Here is a 19,172-nt window from a genome sequence, read left to right as displayed (position 1 = left end):
GGGATATCACCAGCTCTTCTCACTCTCACCCCCCAGAGCCATCCATGGCCACGGTCTTCACCCGCACACTTCACCCAGCTCTGCTCCTGCTGGTTCTACCCATGGGCCATCAGTGTGGCCTGGCTCTGGGACAGACAGGAGGTGACAAAGGGGCATAGTGCCAGTGAAGAGCCTGGGGGCATGGGAAGCCCAGGCATGTGGCCAGGCTGTGGGAACAGGGTTCGCCTCCCCTGCAGGAAAGACAGCCACGTCAGGGCGAACCTGCCCAGTTAAGTAGGCAGCATAGAGCGGATGGAGACGTCTGTGCTACGCAGGGCCAGACATGCTGGGCACAAGTGGTAGTGAGGGACATTCCTGTCAGGGACAGTGGATACAGCCCTTGGCCAGGTGGCACCTCCACCTGTAATGGGGGTAGAAAAGAGGGGTCGGGTCACCCACACCGCCCTGATGGCCAAGGTGCTGCCACAGCCATGAGGGACACTTCCTGCAGCCAGTGGGATGGCCTCATTCCCACCCAAATTCCCCCAGCACTCACAGCCTTACTCAGGATCCCCCAGACCAGCCCACCCCAAGCGGGAACCTTGGGGCCCTCCCTGAAACCTCAGTGCCAGCCCCATTGGCTGCCAGGGCCACTAGCAGCAACAGAGCTGCCCGGGCAGAGCCACCCTGAGGAGAAGTGCACAGCCACGTCTCTCACAGCCCCTTGCTCCTGTTATTGCACCCACTACTGCACAATCGGGGCCTTGCTGCTGGCACCATGCAGCCCCCTCCCTGCTGCCTTCTCTTCCACCTCCACCTTCTCCTCTACCTCCTCCTCCTCTCTGGGACACAGGCAGACCTGGAGGGTAAGTGGGAACCCTGGCTCATCCGTACCTGCTCCAATGACCCCATGGGACCCCATGGGTGACGGGCTTCCTGCTCCCCACCCACCTTGGGCACTTGCCTCCTCACCCCTCCTCGTCCCCTGGCTCCACACCTCCACTCTGGCAGGGAGGCAGCCACCCCAGGTGGGTGCAGGGGGTGAGAGCTGGGGCTGCCAAGGATGCAGGGGGCTTATGGGGGCCTGCAGGTCCCTGGAACCCTAAGGACCCTTCCCTCAGCCCCTCCACTTTCCCCAGCCCTCTCCTCTCACTTCCATCTCCCCCTGTCAACTCCTGTCTTGTGTAGGGAGCTTCACTATCCGGCTGCTCCAGACCTCCACCTTCCAAAATAACTCCTTCGTGGACACGGAGGGCCTGGGCCTGCTGGAAGACATTGAGCTTGGTTCTCTTGATAAGCATACCTGGACCATACGCTTCTACCAGCCCTGGGTGCGCCCAGCCCTGCCCCGCGGTGACTGGGACACCATTGAGAACATGATCAAGATCTATTTGCAGAAGTTCAACCACCTGATCAATAAAGGTGCCATGCAGAAGGATGTGCCCTGTAAGTACCCGGTCTTCTCTGTGTTCCCTCTCTGAACAGCATCTGGGAAGTGGGGAAGGACCAGCAGTGCTGGCACTGCACAAGAGATGCTGACCACGTCCACAGGAAGGCAGTCCCAGCCCCCATGCAACCTCTCTCTCCTTTCTGCCCCTCCAGACCCCTTCGTGGCCCAATGCATGGCAGGCTGTGAGGTCTACCCCAACAGGACCTCCCGGGCCTTTGCCTATGTGGGCTACAATGGCCAGGACTTCCTCAGCTTCAACATGGACAATGCCACCTGGCTCCTTTCCCAAGACACCAACCTGTCACGGTATGTCCAGGCCGTTCTCCAGAATTATACCGCCTTCACCGAGCTGGTGGAAGTACTCTTCAATGATACCTGCGTTGATGACATAGAGGTGTTACTGCACTATGGGAAGGCAGCTCTGGAGAGACAAGGTGAGACCACCCTGACCCTGGCATGGCCACCCCAAGGCACCACACACACTGGGGCCAAGCAGTGCCCCACCAGGGCTCCCCTCACCCCCTTGGTTCTTGCCCCACAGAGCTGCCCGTTGCCACGGTCTTCTCCCGCATGCCCAAACCAGACCAGCTCCTGCTGGTTTGCCGCGTCACTGGCTTCTACCCACGGCCCATCAGCGTGGCCTGGCTGCAGGATGGCCAGGAGGTGCCGCCAGGCCCAGCGCTCAACACCAGCGCCATCCTGCCCAACGCCGACCTCACCTACCAGCTCCGCAGCATCCTGGCCGTGGCCCCCCATGATGGGCACAGCTACGCTTGCCGCGTGCGCCACCGCAGCCTGGGCACCCGCAGCCTCCTCATCCCATGGGGTAGGTGCCACCCATGGGGACTGGGATGGGGCTCCTGAGCTGCCCTGCCCCATGGGATGGAGCAAAGCTGGGAAAGCTCATGGCAGCCTCTGCTCATGTTTCTCAGGGAACTCAGAGGAGGTGGTGCTGATTGCAGGGCTCGGGGCAGGGCTGCTGGCAGCTGTTGCCCTGGCTGTCATCGCCGCACTTTGGGTATGGAGACACAGGTGAGGCCCCTTCTGCCCAGTGGAGCAGCAGTGGGAGAGGAGTGGAGGAAATGCCCCAGGGGATTACTGCACTTAGCAGTGAAGCTCCTGCTCCCACCCTGCCAGCTGCTGTCTGCACCCCCACAAGGTCTCCTCTATGGAGTACCCATGAGCCATCCGCCTCTCATTTCAGAAAGCACCAACAGATGGAGGAATCAGAGTCCCAGAACTCCATCCTGAGCAAAGAAGCTTAGCCCAGAAGGGAGCCAACAGCCCCCATTTCCTTCCACCACCCTCACAGGGACAAAGAGTCTACCTTTCTCTGCTTCGGCAAAACTCCAGGTGCTGCCGAGTGTGAGATCAATGTGACTTGGGGATGTAAGGGGAAAACCTGGGGGACCCCTGACCCGCTTCAGTTTGCTAAGTAGACAAAGATGCATGTCTGAGACCTCCTCACTTGTTACACACTATCACTTCTTACCTTGTGGCACTGCCCCTTGCACCCACTGAGGCTCTTCAGGGCACCCCAATGCCCAGTGGCAATTTCTCCCAGTTCTGGTACAATAACACATTTATCAGTAGGCGGTAAGCTGTGCCCTTCTACTGTTGCTTTCTAGTATTTTTTCCTAAAAGCTGCCTTTATTAACCATATTCCAGAAATATTTGTGCTGAGACTGAACTCTTCCACCCAGACTAACAGCACCTGGCCAGAAACCGTTTTACAAAGTGCTAAGTAACACTGAAACTCTGATGTAATCTGTACAAGCTGCAGATGTGTATAAAATGAAATTAAAACATGCATGTTTTTACTAAGAATGTGCCTTTCCTTAGGATTTGGATGGCTTTGGGGAGGTTTTTGACCAGCTGCAGGTAGAAGCTGGAGCACCACTGAATTATTGATACTAATTGAAGTAAACACCAAGGCAAGAAAAAAAAGTAAAAGGGTATTTGTGCATATACAAACACATTCTTACATATTCCATGGAAATAAGCAACTGTGCACATGGGGGTAAAGTGCCCCCAAGCCTCCCAATTAAGGAGAAAAAGTAATCTAATCTCCTGTCAGAGACAGAGGTCAGATAGGCATAGGAAGGAATTTAGTTTGTGCTCCCTATCAACTACACACTTGAGTGTGCAGCTTCAAAAGGTTTGCTTTTACAGGACAACTTCCTGGCAAAGTTTCACAGCGTAAGACTCTGGCAGCCATATGCAAGCCAACTATTAGCTGAGTCAGAAGAAAACCCAGATGGCCTGTGGCCATGTCCACCACAATTCCACTGGGGCTGGTTTTCCCCTGGCCAAACCCTGTGAACCACAGTGTGGTGGGCAGGACTGAATTTCCCTGACAGGCAGAGTCACCTGTTGACACTGTGGGGCTCAAGGATCTCGCTGCAGGAGGAGTGATGCTGAGTCTTTCCCAGTCCCTGCTAGCTAGGACACACAGATGAAACTTTTAGCTGCAGGCAGGGCTCACTTCAGGGCTGGGAGCCCGCAACCTCAGCACCAGCAAGGCACACAGTGCATTTCATCACCCAAACAGAGTGAAACACCCTGCAGCACTCACAGGATGTGGCCAGATGAAACTCACCCACCAAACCTGGAGAGCAGATGGAGCCAGTGACCAAACCTGGTAAGAAAAGGTGGTCATGTGCATGACCTCCCAAGAGATCCTACAATAACACACACAAACACCCAGGTATTTCTAGAGGTCTTTTCAGGCGTTTCAGCCCAGCCCAGCTGATGCTGGTGCCCAAACACCCAGTACAGCACCCCGAGGCACTGCAGCCCTGCCTACCCCACCCCAACTCACCCAGGCACAGCTCTGGACTCAGGAGGGGTTACAGACCTCACCTGAGGGGGGACTGCAAGGACCAATGGTCATATGTGGTGGAACTGCAAAGTCTACAGTCACCTGGGGAGGAACAGAGAGGACCAGTGGTCACCTGGGAGGACTGCAAGAACCAATGTCACCTGAAGGAACTGTGGGGACTGACGGTAACCTGGGGAGTGACTCTGAGGACCAGTGGTCACCTTAGGAGACTGTGAGGACCAACAGTCACGTGAGGGGACTGTGAGGACCAACGGTCTATGTGGATGACCAGCCCCCTGCCCCCTTTGGTCATTTGCTGACCAAAGGAAGTGACAGTATCAAGGAGAAAGAAGTTGTGGTTTCTGCTACAGCAAGTAAGAAAGTGCAAAAAAACAACAAAAACATGAGGACAAGTACATTCAATAGAGATGAGGAAGAGCTAAAGCAGAACTTCTGGTCCATTGCAACAGTGGGAGACATCTGGAGAAAATTCGGAGGGGGCTGAACACATCATGAGCACCTGCAAAGTCAGGTGCCTGGTCCTCTTCTATCAGCTACTCAGCCACCAGTGACATCACATGCACCCACATAAGCCGGAGGCCAGCTAATGGCCTATCAGCTGCTCAGCAAGAAGTGACCAACAATCACCTTAGGGGGGACCGCAAGGGCAAATGGCCATCTTATAGGACTGCGTGGACAAAAGCCCCCCTGCCCTTTCCCTCACTGGCTGCCCCATGGCTGCGCTTTGCCATTCCACCAGCCAAACACTCTCCTCTGGACCCAGCACTGGTGGCCCTGCCAGGAGGGATGTGGACATTGTGGGGGCATGGCCAGACATCCCCTTGGTGATGTTCAGGTGAGCTGCTGGGGAAGTTGATACATTTCTGGGCCCACCAGGCCACCGCAGCGTCCCTAGCTCTCTGTGGGTATGCTGGTTTTGGCTGGGATAGAGTTAATTTTCTTCATAGTAGCTTGTATGGGGCTATGTTTTGGATTTGTGCTGGAAACAGTGTTGATAGTTCAGGGATGTTTTCCTTACAGCTGAGCAGTACTTATACAGAGTCAAGGCCTTTTCTGCTCCTCACCCCACCCCACCAGTGAGCAGGCTGGGGGAGCACAAGAAGTCGGGAGGGGACACAGCTGGGACAGCTGACCCCAACTGACCCAAGGGATATTTCAGACCATAGGATGTCATGCTCAGCATATACAGCTGGGGGAAGAAGAAGGAAGCTGAAGATGTTTGGAGCAATAGTGTTTGTCTATTACAAGTGATGGATCCCTGCTTTCCTGGAGATAGCTGAATACCTGCCTGCCCATGGGAAGTAGTGAATGAATTCCTTGTTTTGTTTTGCTTTACTTATTAAACCATCTTTATCTCAGCCCACAAGTTTTCTTTTTTACTCTTCCCTCCCCCGTTTCACTGTGGGGGGAGTGAGCAAGTGGCTGTGTGGGGCTTAGGTGCCAGCTGGGGTTAAACCATGATAGTGGGACAGCTCCACAGAAGGGAAGGGGTTCAGTGTTTGGAGGTTACTGGGGTATGCCCCACCTCAAACTTCCCCTCAGCTCTGGTTTCGGTTCTGCCTTCTCCCCCCAGGAAAGGGGAACAGAAACTGCAGGGTGAGGGGAGGCGACAGCTGGGCAGAAGTAGTAGGTAGGGGACATTGTGGGGGTGAGGCCAGTTCTGGTCACCCCATTGTCCCTCCAGCACTGGACACTGGTGACAATGGGGACAGAGCAGGCGGATGGCCCCCACCATTCCTGTTCTCACGCCCAGGGGGCACTTGGGGAGGGGGACAGAGTTCCCCACCAAAGATGGTGGGAAGGAAAGGGGAATGCCAGGCTGCAGTCCAGCCCCAGGCCCTCTCCTGGGGGCATTTACAGGAGAGTTGGAGCTCCCCAACACTGTTCCTGCAGCCATGGGCCAGGAGGGAACTACTCATCACCTCCTGCCTGGGGAGCCCTGTTCCCAGGGTTAGGCAGGTGGTGCAGGAGGAGCCTGAGCTGGAGGTGCCGGGGGGGACCCAAAGCAGCCCTTCTCCCTGCGCAGGGGCTGAGAGGACAGCGACTATCTTTCTCCAGTCAGGGCTGAAACCCAAAAGCCATCATCACCTTCATGGAAGCTGATGCACCCCACAAGAACAGGGATAGGGGTGAGGTACCATTGATAGGGAAAGGAAGTCAGGGAGACCCAGCTTGGGTCCCTGAGCACCCATTTTCTCCTAATGCCATTTCCTGCGCCTCCCTTTCCCTGCCCTCTCCTCCTGACTGGGCTCTCCCCAGCCCCAGCCTGTCGTGGCACTTCATGCTCAAAACCTTATTTTGGCTTTCCTCCCTCCCACACGTTCCCAGCCCCCAGCTCGGGACCTCTGGCCCCTCCCCAACACATCTGCACTGGTCCCATTGGCAGAGAGCCACGGCCATGACTGCTGGGCTGGGCTGAAGCGTGGGGACCCCACAGGCTCTTCCTCTTCCCGCAGTCACTGCTGCTGCTGCTTCAGCCTTGCCACGTGCACCATGCAGCCCCCTCGTCTCCTCCTATTCCTCTTGCTCCCTCTCCTCCTCCCTGGGATGTGGGCAGACCCAGAGGGTAAGTGGGAGCCCTGGCTCACCCCAACCACTCTCACCCCCCTGTCAGAAGACCCCACAGGTTCCTCAGGGGAGTCATGGCCAGGCCACTGTCCCCTCCATGGGGGGATGATCCCCAGCACCAAAAGGCCACCCCCCCACCACGCAGCACCAAAAGGTGCCCTGTCCTTGCTCACCCTCTCTGTTCCTGCCTCCAGCTCACGGCTTCATGCCTCACCAGCTTCAGCACAGGGTCCCGGGCACCCAAGCAGAACTGAGGCCAGGGGTCCCCAGCCAGGCCTGCAGGGAGCCTGTGGGTGCCGGGGGGTTCTCAGCCCCATGTGATCTGTGGGCCCCTTCCAGCAGCCCCTTGTTTGTTGGGGAGCTGCACCTGCAAGAGGGTGTTTTGGGTGCTGCTGTTGCACAGAGCATTTCACCACAACCCCATGAGACCCCATGTTTCAACGGGGGAGGGGAGCAGCAGACATGGGAATACGCGATTGATCTCTGGGCTGGCCTAGTCTCCTGCCCCTGTCAGGGTTTGGTCTCCTTGAGCTCCCAATGCCCGGGAGACCCTAAACCTGGACAAAATGCTCTTTCCTCTCCTCCATTCTCTATGGCCTCTGCACTGTGTGCAGGTCTCTGGAAGATACAGGTCCTGGCACAGGTGCTTCTTCTGGGGGAAGCATCACCCCAAACAAGCACTGAGGTACCCCCCAACATCTGCTCTGCACAGCAGGCACTGGGCAGAAGGGAGATGGGGAGGGAAGAGTACGAGGTGCCTGAAATCCTGTATGGGAGACTAATACCATACTGAAAGTAAAATAGAGAAGGAAAAAGAGCAGTGTAGGCACAGGAAGTTCAGAGGAAAGCAACCCTGAGTGGGCTGAACATCATAGAATCATAGACTAGTTTGCATTGGAAGGGACCTTTAAAGGTCATCTAGTCCAACCCCCCCTGCAAATGAGCAGGGTCATCTTCAACTAGATCAGGTTGCTCAGAGCCCTCTCCAACCTGACCTTGAATGTTTCTAGGGATGGGGCATCTGCCACCTCTCTGGACAACCTGTTCCAGTGTTTCACCACTGTCATTGTAAAAATTTTGTCCCTATATCTAGTCTGAATCCCCTGTTTCCCCTCCAGCCTCCCCACTCATCTCCTCTTTCTGCAGCCCTTCCCATCCCCATCCTCTTTCCCAGCAGAGCCACAGGTTTTACAGCTGCTTCAGACCAGTTTTATCACCAACTTCAGCTCTGCTGAAATGTCCGGGGTTGCTCTACTGGGGGACGTGCCCATCTTTGCACTGGATCCTGCCAACTGGAGCATCCACTTCCACTGGCCCTGGGCCCGCCAGGCCACAGCCAAGGGTGACGCAGAGAAGATCAAATCCCACTCAAAACTCTTTCTGCGCAATATGGTCCGATACGTGCACGAAATGGCCCAGCAGGTGCAATGCAACTGTGAGTATGGACACGGCCCCAGCCATAGCCCCAGCCCCTTTCCCTGGGTTCTGGCTGTGCCCTCCTCTCCACCGGGGTGGCATTTGTGTGGTCTCATAGGGTGCAACAGCTCCTGAAAGGGTAATGGGAAATGCTGCGGCTTCTGGGGCACATGCCTAGCAGAGGCGGGGAGGGCAGCGCACCAAAAACATCCCTCAGGGCTCCTGCCATCTGGCATGGGGGAACCCCTCTGCACACTGGAGAGCTGCCACCAAATTTACCGGGGCTGCAGGATCCACACAGCATAGATCAGGGAAAGAGAAAGTTAGGGGCAAATATTTTGGGGGACAAGATTCTGTTTGAGCAACCACCCCATGCTAACTGGCCTCATATTCACTCCAGTCTTCCAAGGAGACTGAAGGCTTGCGGGGTGTCCCAGGGCTTCCTGAAGCACGGTCCCATGCCCTGATGCCCATTGCACCCCACTGCCCATTACACCCCTGCATGCACCTCCAGCCACATCCCACCTCACGCCACCCATGTCCCATACACTCATAGGACTTCTTCACCGGCTCTGCCCTTGGCAGATCCATTGGTGGTCCAGATCCGTGCGGGCTGTGTGCTGCACCCCAATAGGACAAGCTGGGGCTTCATGGATGTCGGAGAGGGTGGCAGAGACCTCATAGCTTTTGAGATGGAGAGGCAGCGCTGGGAGCCCCGGCAGCCATCCCCACTAGCTGAGCTTGTCAGCAAGTCCCTCACCAGCAAGAAGGCCATCACAGCGCTCATGGAGCACCTCCTCTCCATTTTCTGCCAAAGCTACATCCTCACCCTCTGCAGGTATGGGAGGACTGATCTGGAGAGACAAGGTAAGACCACCCTGACCCTGGCATGGCCACCCCAAAGCCCCACACACACTGGGGCCAAGCAGTGCCCCACCAGGGCTCCCCTCACCCCCTTGCTTTCACCCCCCAGAGCCACCTGTTGCCACGGTCTTCTCCCGCGTGCCCAAACCAGACCAGCTCCTGCTGGTTTGCCGCGTCACTGGCTTCTACCCACGGCCCATCAGCGTGGCCTGGCTGCAGGATGGCCAGGAGGTGCCGCCAGGCCCAGCGCTCAACACCAGCGCCATCCTGCCCAACGCCGACCTCACCTACCAGCTCCGCAGCATCCTGGCCGTGGCCCCCCATGACGGGCACAGCTACGCTTGCCGCGTGCGCCACCGCAGCCTGGGCACCCGCAGCCTCCTCATCCCATGGGGTAGGTGCCACCCATGGGGATGGGGCGCAGGGTGCTGATAGCAGCCACTGGCCCTACAAGGGACATCTCCTGCCTGGTGCTGCCACACTCACATGGCTGCTCTCTTCTCTCCCTGTTCCAGAAAACCACAGCATAGCTCCAACTGTCGGCATCGCCATCGCAGTGCTGCTCCTTGTGGCCACAGCCTCTGCTGGGGGGTATTGGTGGTGGAAGCGCAGGTGAGGTCTTCCTCCCATGGTCTGCTCTCACATTTATGGGCAGATGGGTCAGGCCAGGGGCTGCAGCAGCAGCAGCTCTGCAGGGATGAACTCCCCAGCCCCGAATGCGGCTCACAGTTCCCCCCCATTGCAGGAAGGGTGAAGAGGCCACATGGGAGATCCAGGAATTCATCATTTGAGGCCTGACTGCCCGCCCGGCAACAAGCTCTCTCGCTACCAGCTCTCCCTGCTCATCTCATGTCCCATCCCTGACGCATCAGCACTGACAGGGGTTTGCTGTGGAAAACCACAGCATTAAACATCTACGAACCTCCCAAGCCGCATGTGGCTCCTGTGCCTCTCGCCCTCCTTCCCCGTCATGAGGTCCCCCCAGGAAAGCCCCCACCACACTGCAGAGACCCCACGTTGTGGCCAGGAAGCCTCCCTTTTCCTGGACACTGGCTGATCTCCCCTGCCGTGTCAGGAGAAGCAATTCCTCTGCCAACCTCTCCCACATCTCTGCATCTCCGTGGCCAGTGTCTGTCCCTGGCAGAAGGGCATGACAGCCTGGGGCCAGACCAGTGTGGGGCTGCTGAGTGGGATGGGAGTTGGAGCAGGCCACAAACCAGGAAGACATGGAGGGATATGAGCTGTTTCACTGAGGAGAAAAGGGGAGGGGGGACCCAAGTGACAACTCCAATCCCCTGACATGGGGAGGCATTTCAAGCAGGTGCAAAGCTTCTCCAGCTCCAGTGCTGATCTCACCCTCTGTCCAGGATGGTTTTGGGTCTGGACCTCCTACAATCCTGACTCCTGCCACCATGCCTGACTTCTGCCCCTGTAAAAGCTGGAAGGATGGGGGATAGTCACCCTCCCAATATGCCTGACAGCCGTGAAAGAGCTACACTGAGGCTCTGGGGGACTCTGTCTTCAAGCAACATGTCCCCAAGAAGCGTGGTGTGGTGGGTTGACCTTGGGTAGCTGCCAGGTGCCCACCAAGTCACTCTATCACTCCCCCTCCTCAACTAGACAAGGGGGAGAAAATACAACAGAAGGCTCGTGTATCGAGATAAGGACAGGGAGATTACTCAGCAATTACCATCACGGGCAAAACAGGCTCAACTTGGGGAAATTAATTTAATTTATTGCCAAACAAAATCAGAGTAGGATAATGAGAAACAAGAACAAATCTAGAAACACCTTTCCCCTACCCGTCCCTTTTTCCTGGACTCAACTTCACTCTTGACTTCTCTACCTCCTCTGCCCAAGTGGCACAGGAGGATGGGGAATAGGGTTTGCTGTCAGTTTATTATGCATTGTCTCTGTCACTCCTTCGTCCTCACCCTGCTCCAGCATGGGGTCCTACCCACAGGAGACAGTCCTTCATGAACTTCTCCAGCATGGGTCCTTCCCACGGACTGCAGTCCTTCAGGAACGAACTGCTCGAGCACGCGTCCCCTGTGGGGTCACAAGTCTTGCCAGAAGACTTGCTCCAGTGTGGGCTCCTCTCCTTCAGGCATACCCACCTGCTGTGACATGGGGTCCTCCATGGGCTGCAGGTAGATATCTGCTCCACCGTGGTCCTCCGTGGGCTGCAGGGGGACAACCTGCCTCACCATGGTCTTTACGACGGGCTGTACAGGCACCATCTCTCTGCTCTGGTGCCTGGAGCATCTCCTCCTCCTCCTTCTTCACTGATTTTGGTGTCTCTATAGTTGTTTCTCTCACATATTCTCACTTCTCTCTCCTGGTTGCTGTTGCAGAGCAGTTCTTACCCTTTCTTAAATATGTTACCACAGAGGCACTACCACCGTTGCTGACTAGCTCAGCCTTGGCCAGCAGCGAGTCTGCCTTGGAGCTGGCTGGAACTGGCTCTGTTGGACATGGGGGCAGCTTCTGGCATCTTCTCAGAGAAGCCACCCTTACAGGCTCCCTGCCACCAAAACCTTGCCACGTAAACCCAGTACTCTCTGCCAGGGGACTACAGAGTAAACCCCTGGAGGTTACCATGGGGGGAGGCAAAGGCCACCATGGGCCAGGCCCAGCCTACAACTCCTTGGATGTCAGGGTGCTGCTGCAGCCAGGAGAGATGACTTTGCATCCACCCAAACTCCCCTGGTGCTCTCAGCTGCCAGCCAGAGTGCCCCAGCCCAGCCCTCTGCCAGCCACACCACTTCCCCCTGGGGAACACACCTGGTCAGGCCCTCCCCAAAACCTCAGCACCAGCCTCATTGGCTACCAGGGCTGCCCCATGACACTGGCTCCACCAGAGCTGCCCAGGCGGATCAGCACTGGGGAGAAGTGTGCAGTCACGGCTCCTGTGGCCGCTTCTTCTTCTTCCTGCTACACTTGCTCCTGCACACTTGCCGCTGGCACCATGCAGCACCCTCGCCTCCTCTTCTTCCTTCTCCTCCTCCTCCCTGGGACGTGGGCGGATCCAGAGGGTAAGTGGGAGCCCTGGCTCAACCCTACCTGCTCCCATCCCTGCACTGCGGGACCCCACAGAGGTGGCAGGGGGTGGGCACAGGCAGGCCACTGTCACCCTCACCAAGGGGCCACCCCCCACCCCACAGCACCCAAAGGTGCCCCATCCCTGCCTACCTGCTCAGGGTTCCCTGCCCCACACCACCCTGCCCAGCCCAGCACCACTGGTGTTGGGGCTCAGATTCCTGAGCAGCCAAGGGGCAAGGGGTTCCTAAGCCAGGCCTGGGGTCCTGGGCTGCCCTCAAAGACACCTTCCTCCTGCAGGAAGCCTGCGGGCAGCAGGGGTTCTCAGCCCCTTATGGCACAACAGCCCTGCACCGGGCTCCAACCCCTTGAGGATGTCCTGGGCACTCCCCTCGGCCTGCAGGATCATTTCTCTTGCAATCGAAGGGCCCCGAGATCCTCTGCATTCTCCTCTGTGAAACAACACTTGAAGGTTCCTCCTGCAGCTATAAGCCTTCATCTGCATCCCCAGCCTGTATTTCCCATTCCGGGGGCAGGCGCCCACCACACCCTCGCCAGGGGGGCACTCACTGCTCCAAAACAGGCTTCACTCTGCCCTGCTTACTACCAGAGCCCCATTCAGCGCTGCAGCATCAAACTCGGTCTCCTGTCTCCTGTTAGGATTTGGTCTCGAGCACTGTCCGAGAGCCCCTAAACTGGGGAGAAGTCCTCCTCCCTCTCAGTCCCACACACCCCACCCAGCCCCGGCATGGTGTGCAGGTTTCCAGTGGATCTGGGTCTTGTCACAGTTGTTCCTTGCTGGGGGAAGCGTTGCCCCAAGCCAGCACTGAGGTCCCCCCGCCATTCCCTCCACACGGCTAAGTGACAGCTCCCAGAAGGTCACATTGGGGTGGTGGATGGCTAAAAAAAGGGAATTAGAGGAGAAGCAGGGAGAGGCTCAGAGAGGCCATGGAAGAAAACTGCAAACTGAGAGAAACCAGGGGATTTTCCCCACCCTGCCTAGCTGCCCCATCTCACCCTGCCTGTCCCTGGGGACACTGCAAGCCACCCTTCCTCCCAGGGCCACCCACCAGCACTGGAGCTGGCAGCCCCATGACCTCCTCTTTCATCCTCATGCACCCCAATGCCACTTCCTCTCCCACCTCTCCCCACAGGCTCTTGTAAACTCCACCTTTTCCAAACCTTCATCTTCCACAATGCCAGCTTTGTGGACATTTCAGCCTGGGCCACCCTGGAGGACATCATCTTTGCTTCCTTGCAGAAATACACCCAGAACATCCTCTACCTCCACCCATGGGTCTACCCAGCCCTGCCTGTAGCAGAGTGGGAAAACCTGAAAAACCTATTCAGGATCTACATGCACAACTTCGTTCTGTCCCTAGCCGGTGATGCCGAGCTGTACCAGACACCCTGTGAGTACCAGGTGCTCAGCACCTCCTCTCCCAAGGCAGAGAGCTGTGAGAAGGAGCTCAGAGCCACCACCAACAGCTTTCCCAGACTGGAGCTGGCAGGAGAGAAGGGAATGGGCCTCATCTTGCACCAGCAAGACCCCCAAACCACCCTGTCCTCTGTGGTGGTCACATGGGGCCATCCTGGTCCCCAGCACAAACCTTGGCCGCATTTAGCTCCACTTACGCCCTCACACCAGCCCCCCCTATTGCTCTACAGGCACCACAAATCCCACCAGAGAAGTCATCTGAGAAAGTGGAGTAGAAAGTCAAAGGGGCCTCTCTGCTCATGTCTGTGGGACAGGACACATGGAGCAAGGACCTAGCCCCACACACTGGTGCAGCACTGGTGACCCAAGGGCAGGGCGCCAAGCAGAGTTTCCACTGTCCTCCTACTTGCACACACCCCATGTCCCATCACTTCCCCAAAGCAGTGCTTCCTGCTTTGCCATGGCTCCCACCCTGCTCTGGGCAGGGGCAGCTCAAGGACAATGAGCTACAGGGCTCAGGACAGGTTTCTCACCTGCAGAGTTTCCACCTGGCATAAAGCAGAGCACTGACATGGGAGAATAGAATAGAATAGAATAGAATAGAATAGAATAGAATAGAATAGAATAGAATAGAATAGAATAGAATAGAATAGTTGGAAGGGACCTACAACAATCATCTAGCCCAACTGCCTGACCACTTCAGGATTGACCAAAAGTTAACGCATATTATTAAGGGCTTGGGGTATCAACCACCTCTGTAACGAACAATTTCCTAATGTCATGTCTGAAACTACCCTGATGCAGCTTTGAACCATTCCCATGCGTCCTATCACTGGATCCTAGGGAGAAGAGATCAGCACTTTCCTCTCCACTTCCCCTCCTCAGAAAGCTGTAGAGAGCAATGAGGTCGCCCCTCAGCCTCCTTTTCTCCAAACTAGACAAACCCAGAGTCCTCAGCTTCTCCTCATAGGACATGCCTTCCAGCCCTTTCACCAGCTTTGTTGCCCTCCTCTGGACACATTCAAGTACCTTCACATCCTTCTTAAACTGTGGGGCCCAGAACTGCACACAGTACTCCAGGTGAAGCCGCACCAACGCTGAATACAGTGGGACAATTCCCTCTCTTGACCGCCTGGTTATACTGTGTTTGATGCACCCCAGGATGCAGTTTGCCTTTTTGGCTGCCAGGGCACACTGCTGGCTCCTAGTAAGCCTGCTGTCGGCCAGCACCCCAGATACCTTTCTGCAGGGCTGCTCTCCAGCCACTCCTCTCTCAATTTATACTTGTGTCCAGTGTTACTCCATCCCAGGTGCAGAATCTGGCATTTGCTCTTGTTAAATTTCATGCCATTGATGGTTGCCAAATGCTCCAATATATCCAGATCCTTCTACAAGGCCTCTTGTCCCTCAAGAGAGTCAACAGCACCTCCTAGTTTGGTATCATCAGCAAACTTGCTAATGGTGCATTCAACTCCTGCATCCAGATCATTGATCAAAATATTGAACAGCGCTGGCCCTAGGATTGAGCCACTGAGGAAAACCACTGGTGACCAGATGCCAGCCAGATGTAGCCCCATTCACTACAACCCTTTGAGCCCTGCCATTCAGCCAGTTCTTCACCCAGTGCACAGTGAACCCACTCACCCCACAAGTTGGACAACTTGGCCAGAAAGATGCTGTGAAGGACGGTATCAAAAGCGTTACTAAAATCCAGAAAAATTACATCCACCACCTTCCCCTCACTCACTAGGTGGATGGCCTTATTGTAGAAGGGTATCAAATTAGTTACAGGACTTACCCTTTGTGAACATGTTGACTGTGCCTGATTGCATTGTCCTTTAAATGCCTTTCAGTAGCACCCAGCATGATCTTGCCTATATTTTTTCCAGGTACTGAGGTTAGACTAACAGGTCTGTAGTTTCCTGGTTCTTCCCTCACATGCTTCTTGTAAATTGGAATAACATTGACTAGCTTGCAGTCAGCAGGGACCTCTCCAGACTCCCAAGACCTTTGGTAGATGATCGAGAGGTGTCTTGCCATAACATCCGCTAGCTCCTTCAATACTCTAGGATGAATCGCATCAGGCCCCATGGACTTCTGAACATTAAGCTGATAAAGGTGGTCCCTTACAATTTCAGTGTCCACAAATGGAAAGCCATGGTTCCTGCAGTCGTGGTCCTCTGACTCACAAGACTGGGCAGCCCAAGGCCTATCAGTATTATTAAAGACTGAGGCAAAAAAAGCATTGAATACCTCCACTTTTTCTTCATCCCTATTAGTCAGGTGACCATCTTCAACAAGGATCAGTCCAATGTTTTCTTTAGATCTCCTCTTGCTATTAACATACTTTAAAAAGGCTTTCTTGTTGTCTGACACAACACTGGCCAGTTCCAACCGTAATTGAGCTTTGGCCTTTCGTGTTTTCTCCCTGGGGAGAATGAATTGGGGTGCAGAGGGAAGGGGGAAAGGGATGTCCCCAAAGAAGCAGGTGCCAGGCTGCAATTTTGGGCTCCAGCTCGAGCTGCACTTGTGATGCCCATTGTTCCCCTGCAGACCCCTTTGTACTCCAGTGCGCGACTGGCTGTGACTTGTATCCCAATGGCTCCTATACCAAATTCTACCATCTTGCCTACAACGCCCACAACTTCCTCAGCTTCGATGTGGACAACAGCCACTGGGAGAGGCGAGAGGAGAGTGCACTGGCTGCACAAGTTGAGAGGCAGTTCAACAACTTCACCGGCTTCTCTGTGACCCTGCAGCACCTTCTCAATGTCACCTGTGTTGACCACATGAAGAAATTCATCGAATACGGGAAGGCATCTCTGGAGAGACTAGGTGAGACCACCCTGACCCTGGCATGGCCACCTCAAAGCCCCACACACACTGGGGCCAAGCGGTGCCCCACCAGGGCTCCCCTCACCCCCTTGCTTTCACCCCCCCAGAGCCACCTGTTGCCACGGTCTTCTCCCGCATGCCCAAACCAGACCAGCTCCTGCTGGTTTGCCGCGTCACTGGCTTCTACCCACGGCCCATCAGCGTGGCCTGGCTGCAGGATGGCCAGGAGGTGCCGCCAGGCCCAGCGCTCAACACCAGCGCCATCCTGCCCAACGCCGACCTCACCTACCAGCTCCGCAGCATCCTGGCCGTGGCCCCCCATGACGGGCACAGCTACGCTTGCCGCGTGCGCCACCGCAGCCTGGGCACCCGCAGCCTCCTCATCCCATGGGGTAGGTGCCACCCATGGGGATGGGGCACAGGGTGCGGGCAGAGGCCTCTGGCCCCACGCAGGTGCCCGGAGGATGGTGGGCCAGGTTCCAATGGCAGCCCCGGCCATGGCCTCCTGTGCGCCTGCAACCCCTTTCTCTTCTCCAGGCAGTTCCAAGGTAGCTCTCGGTGGCGGCATCACCATCGCAGTGCTGCTGACCGTGGCTGCAGCCCTTGCTGGTGCCATCTGGTGCTACAGACGCAGGTGAGGTCTCCTCCTCACCCAGCTGCACCAGCCCATGGCGGGTGGGAGCTGCCTGGCCAGGACTGCCTGCCCTTGTCCAGCCTCACTCACCTCCTCCTCTCCTGCAGGAGCTGAGAGCATGGGACACACCACGCCAGGGACGCCCCAGGGCCACACTGGCCCCCTGCATCTCCCTGATAATAAACCACTAATTAACACCCCACACACATGTGGGAACTCCTGGTGTGTCATGCCCAACGCCCACAAGCACGTGGCATCAGGTGGCTCCTGCCCACCCCAGGACAGATGGGAAGAGCCCTGATGCAGTGCAGGGGCATGCCCACACTCCTCATCCCAGGGTGAAACACCAGGACAGCTCCCCAACACCAGCAGGGTGTCCCTGGCCCAGGCCCTAGTCCTGGGGAGCACTGGGCTCTCCACAAAGTAACACTCAGGACTCGGCCAGTGCCAAAGCAGGCTGGGGCAGCGATGCAGCAGTGAGAGGGAGGACCAATTTCCCCTCACCCACCCTTCTAGGGGCACATCAGCACCTCTGCACCAGTACCCGGTCCCTGGGACCAGGGGATGGTGACAAACAGGCATGGGGCGAGCACATAGCTTGGGGGCATGGGGAGCCCAGGCATGTGGCCGGCTGTGGGAATGGGGTTTCCCTCCCCCATGGGAAATTCAGCCACACTGGGGCAAACCCGCCCACTTCATTGCTGGGGGCAGCAGCACCACAGAGGGGACAGAGATGACTGTGCCACTCAGGGCTGGGTGCTCTGGGCACAAGTGGTGGCAAAGGCTATTCCCATCAGGGCCAGGCAGCACACCCACCTGCACTGGGGGTAGAAAAGAGGGGTTCAGACACCTACACCACAGCAGGTGTCAAGGTGCTGCTGTGGCCATGGGGGACCCCACCTGCAGCCAGGGTGATGGCCTTGCTCCCACCTGAATACCTTCAACGCTTGTGGCCACAGGCAAGGGTGCCCCAGCCCAATCTTCTCATCCTCCTGTGTGGCCCCATGGGCAAGGGGCTCCCCATTACCTGCCCACCCAGGCACTCGCCCTCGCACCCCTCCTCATCCCCCTTCCCACTGTGTCCATACCCCATCCTTGTCCCCTTCCCCTGCTCCCAATGTCCCTCCCTCTCCCCACACATCCCCAGCCCTGGCACTGGCCCCCTTTTTCATCCCAAACTGCCGGTTCCCTGTTCCCCTTCCTGGGCCCCACCTGTCCCTCCTCTGTCCCCATGGGCCCCTTCCTCCTCCCCACACATCCCCGTGCCCCTACCCTATGGCTCAAGGCCGAGATGGGGTCCCAGGGACGTTGCCGCACCCAAGTGCCCTGCCAATGGCAACCCATACTGCACCTGACATCACCAGGCGCCAGGCAGATCCCTGAACCTGGCCCTCCTCACCGCCAGGCACAGCAGCCCAGCTGACCCACCTGGGGAGACGGCCCTCATGGTGCCCGTGCCCTCACCCTCCCCATACTGCCATTGACCATGCCACCACCCATTCAACAGCAGTGATCCATGCTGCTATTAGCATCACTGGGTGCCAGGCTGATGTGGGGTGAGCATGGCTGGGGATGGGGGGGATGGCTGCCTTGTACCAGCCCCGGCCTGCGGGGACGCCACAAGGCTGCCCCAGACCCCCCCGGGATCCCTTCCAGCGGCCCCCAGCTCCATCCAAACCGCAGCCCCCATGCCAAGCACCCCCTAAGGCTTCCCCCAGTCCCCCCAACCCTCCAGATGGAGCCCTCAGCCACCCCAGAACCCAGGGGGACCTGGATGATCCAAGGGGGTTTCCTGTCCCAGTCCTCGCCAGGACCATCCTCCCAGGCAGAGCCCATCAGCTGCCAGATCCAAAGGCCCCTTTCTGGCCCATCCCCTGCCCGATGTCACCCTCCTGCCACAGCATCACCCCATGATGCCTGGGGCTCAGGGGTGGCCGTGGCTCTCAGCACTGGGGGTCCCCAAGCCAGGGCCCGTGAGGCTGTGACATCCACCTGCGGGGCCACTCTCCACAAGTTGCCTCCATCCCATGCCCCACCGTCCTCTGCCAGGCAGGGCTGAAGGCAGCAGACATGCACTGCACTGCCTTTGGATTGCAGGGAGGCCCTC

The 19,172-nt window shown here is 57.1% G+C and overlaps 3 protein-coding genes across 5 annotated transcripts; all 3 read left to right on the top strand.

Moving 5' to 3' along the window:
• Nucleotides 1-689: 689 nt before the first annotated feature.
• On the top strand, nucleotides 690-3,235 carry LOC104311814 (antigen-presenting glycoprotein CD1d). The gene is made up of 6 exons (XM_069769909.1): nucleotides 690-845; nucleotides 1,168-1,425; nucleotides 1,582-1,863; nucleotides 1,971-2,255; nucleotides 2,362-2,461; nucleotides 2,634-3,235. The coding sequence occupies exons 1-6, from the start codon at nucleotides 758-760 to the stop codon at nucleotides 2,692-2,694; spliced, it is 1,074 nt and encodes a 357-aa protein (XP_069626010.1). The 5' UTR covers nucleotides 690-757; the 3' UTR covers nucleotides 2,695-3,235.
• A 3,476-nt stretch (nucleotides 3,236-6,711) lies between these two features.
• On the top strand, nucleotides 6,712-10,048 carry LOC138681830 (T-cell surface glycoprotein CD1b-3-like). 2 transcript variants are annotated; one of them, XM_069769906.1, is made up of 6 exons: nucleotides 6,712-6,837; nucleotides 8,014-8,274; nucleotides 8,841-9,122; nucleotides 9,229-9,513; nucleotides 9,635-9,731; nucleotides 9,865-10,048. In XM_069769906.1, the coding sequence occupies exons 1-6, from the start codon at nucleotides 6,765-6,767 to the stop codon at nucleotides 9,908-9,910; spliced, it is 1,044 nt and encodes a 347-aa protein (XP_069626007.1). In that variant the 5' UTR covers nucleotides 6,712-6,764; the 3' UTR covers nucleotides 9,911-10,048. The 2 variants fall into 2 exon arrangements, with proteins under 2 accessions (XP_069626007.1, XP_069626009.1); XM_069769908.1 differs by having other exon boundaries at nucleotides 6,725-6,837; nucleotides 8,017-8,274.
• Nucleotides 10,049-11,727: 1,679 nt separating this feature from the next.
• Nucleotides 11,728-17,268, top strand: LOC138681829 (antigen-presenting glycoprotein CD1d-like). Of its 2 annotated transcripts, XM_069769904.1 has the most exons (6): nucleotides 11,728-12,154; nucleotides 13,313-13,570; nucleotides 16,150-16,431; nucleotides 16,539-16,823; nucleotides 16,969-17,065; nucleotides 17,173-17,268. In XM_069769904.1, exons 1-6 carry the CDS (start codon nucleotides 11,800-11,802, stop codon nucleotides 17,177-17,179), a joined length of 1,284 nt encoding a protein of 427 aa, XP_069626005.1. In that variant the 5' UTR covers nucleotides 11,728-11,799; the 3' UTR covers nucleotides 17,180-17,268. The 2 variants fall into 2 exon arrangements, with proteins under 2 accessions (XP_069626005.1, XP_069626006.1); XM_069769905.1 differs by lacking the exon at nucleotides 13,313-13,570.
• Nucleotides 17,269-19,172: the final 1,904 nt, after the last annotated feature.

The sequence above is a fragment of the Haliaeetus albicilla genome, chromosome 24, assembly GCF_947461875.1.
Source record: "Haliaeetus albicilla chromosome 24, bHalAlb1.1, whole genome shotgun sequence".
Classification (NCBI taxonomy): domain Eukaryota; kingdom Metazoa; phylum Chordata; class Aves; order Accipitriformes; family Accipitridae; genus Haliaeetus; species Haliaeetus albicilla.
This window is presented reverse-complemented; position numbering and strand designations above follow the sequence as displayed.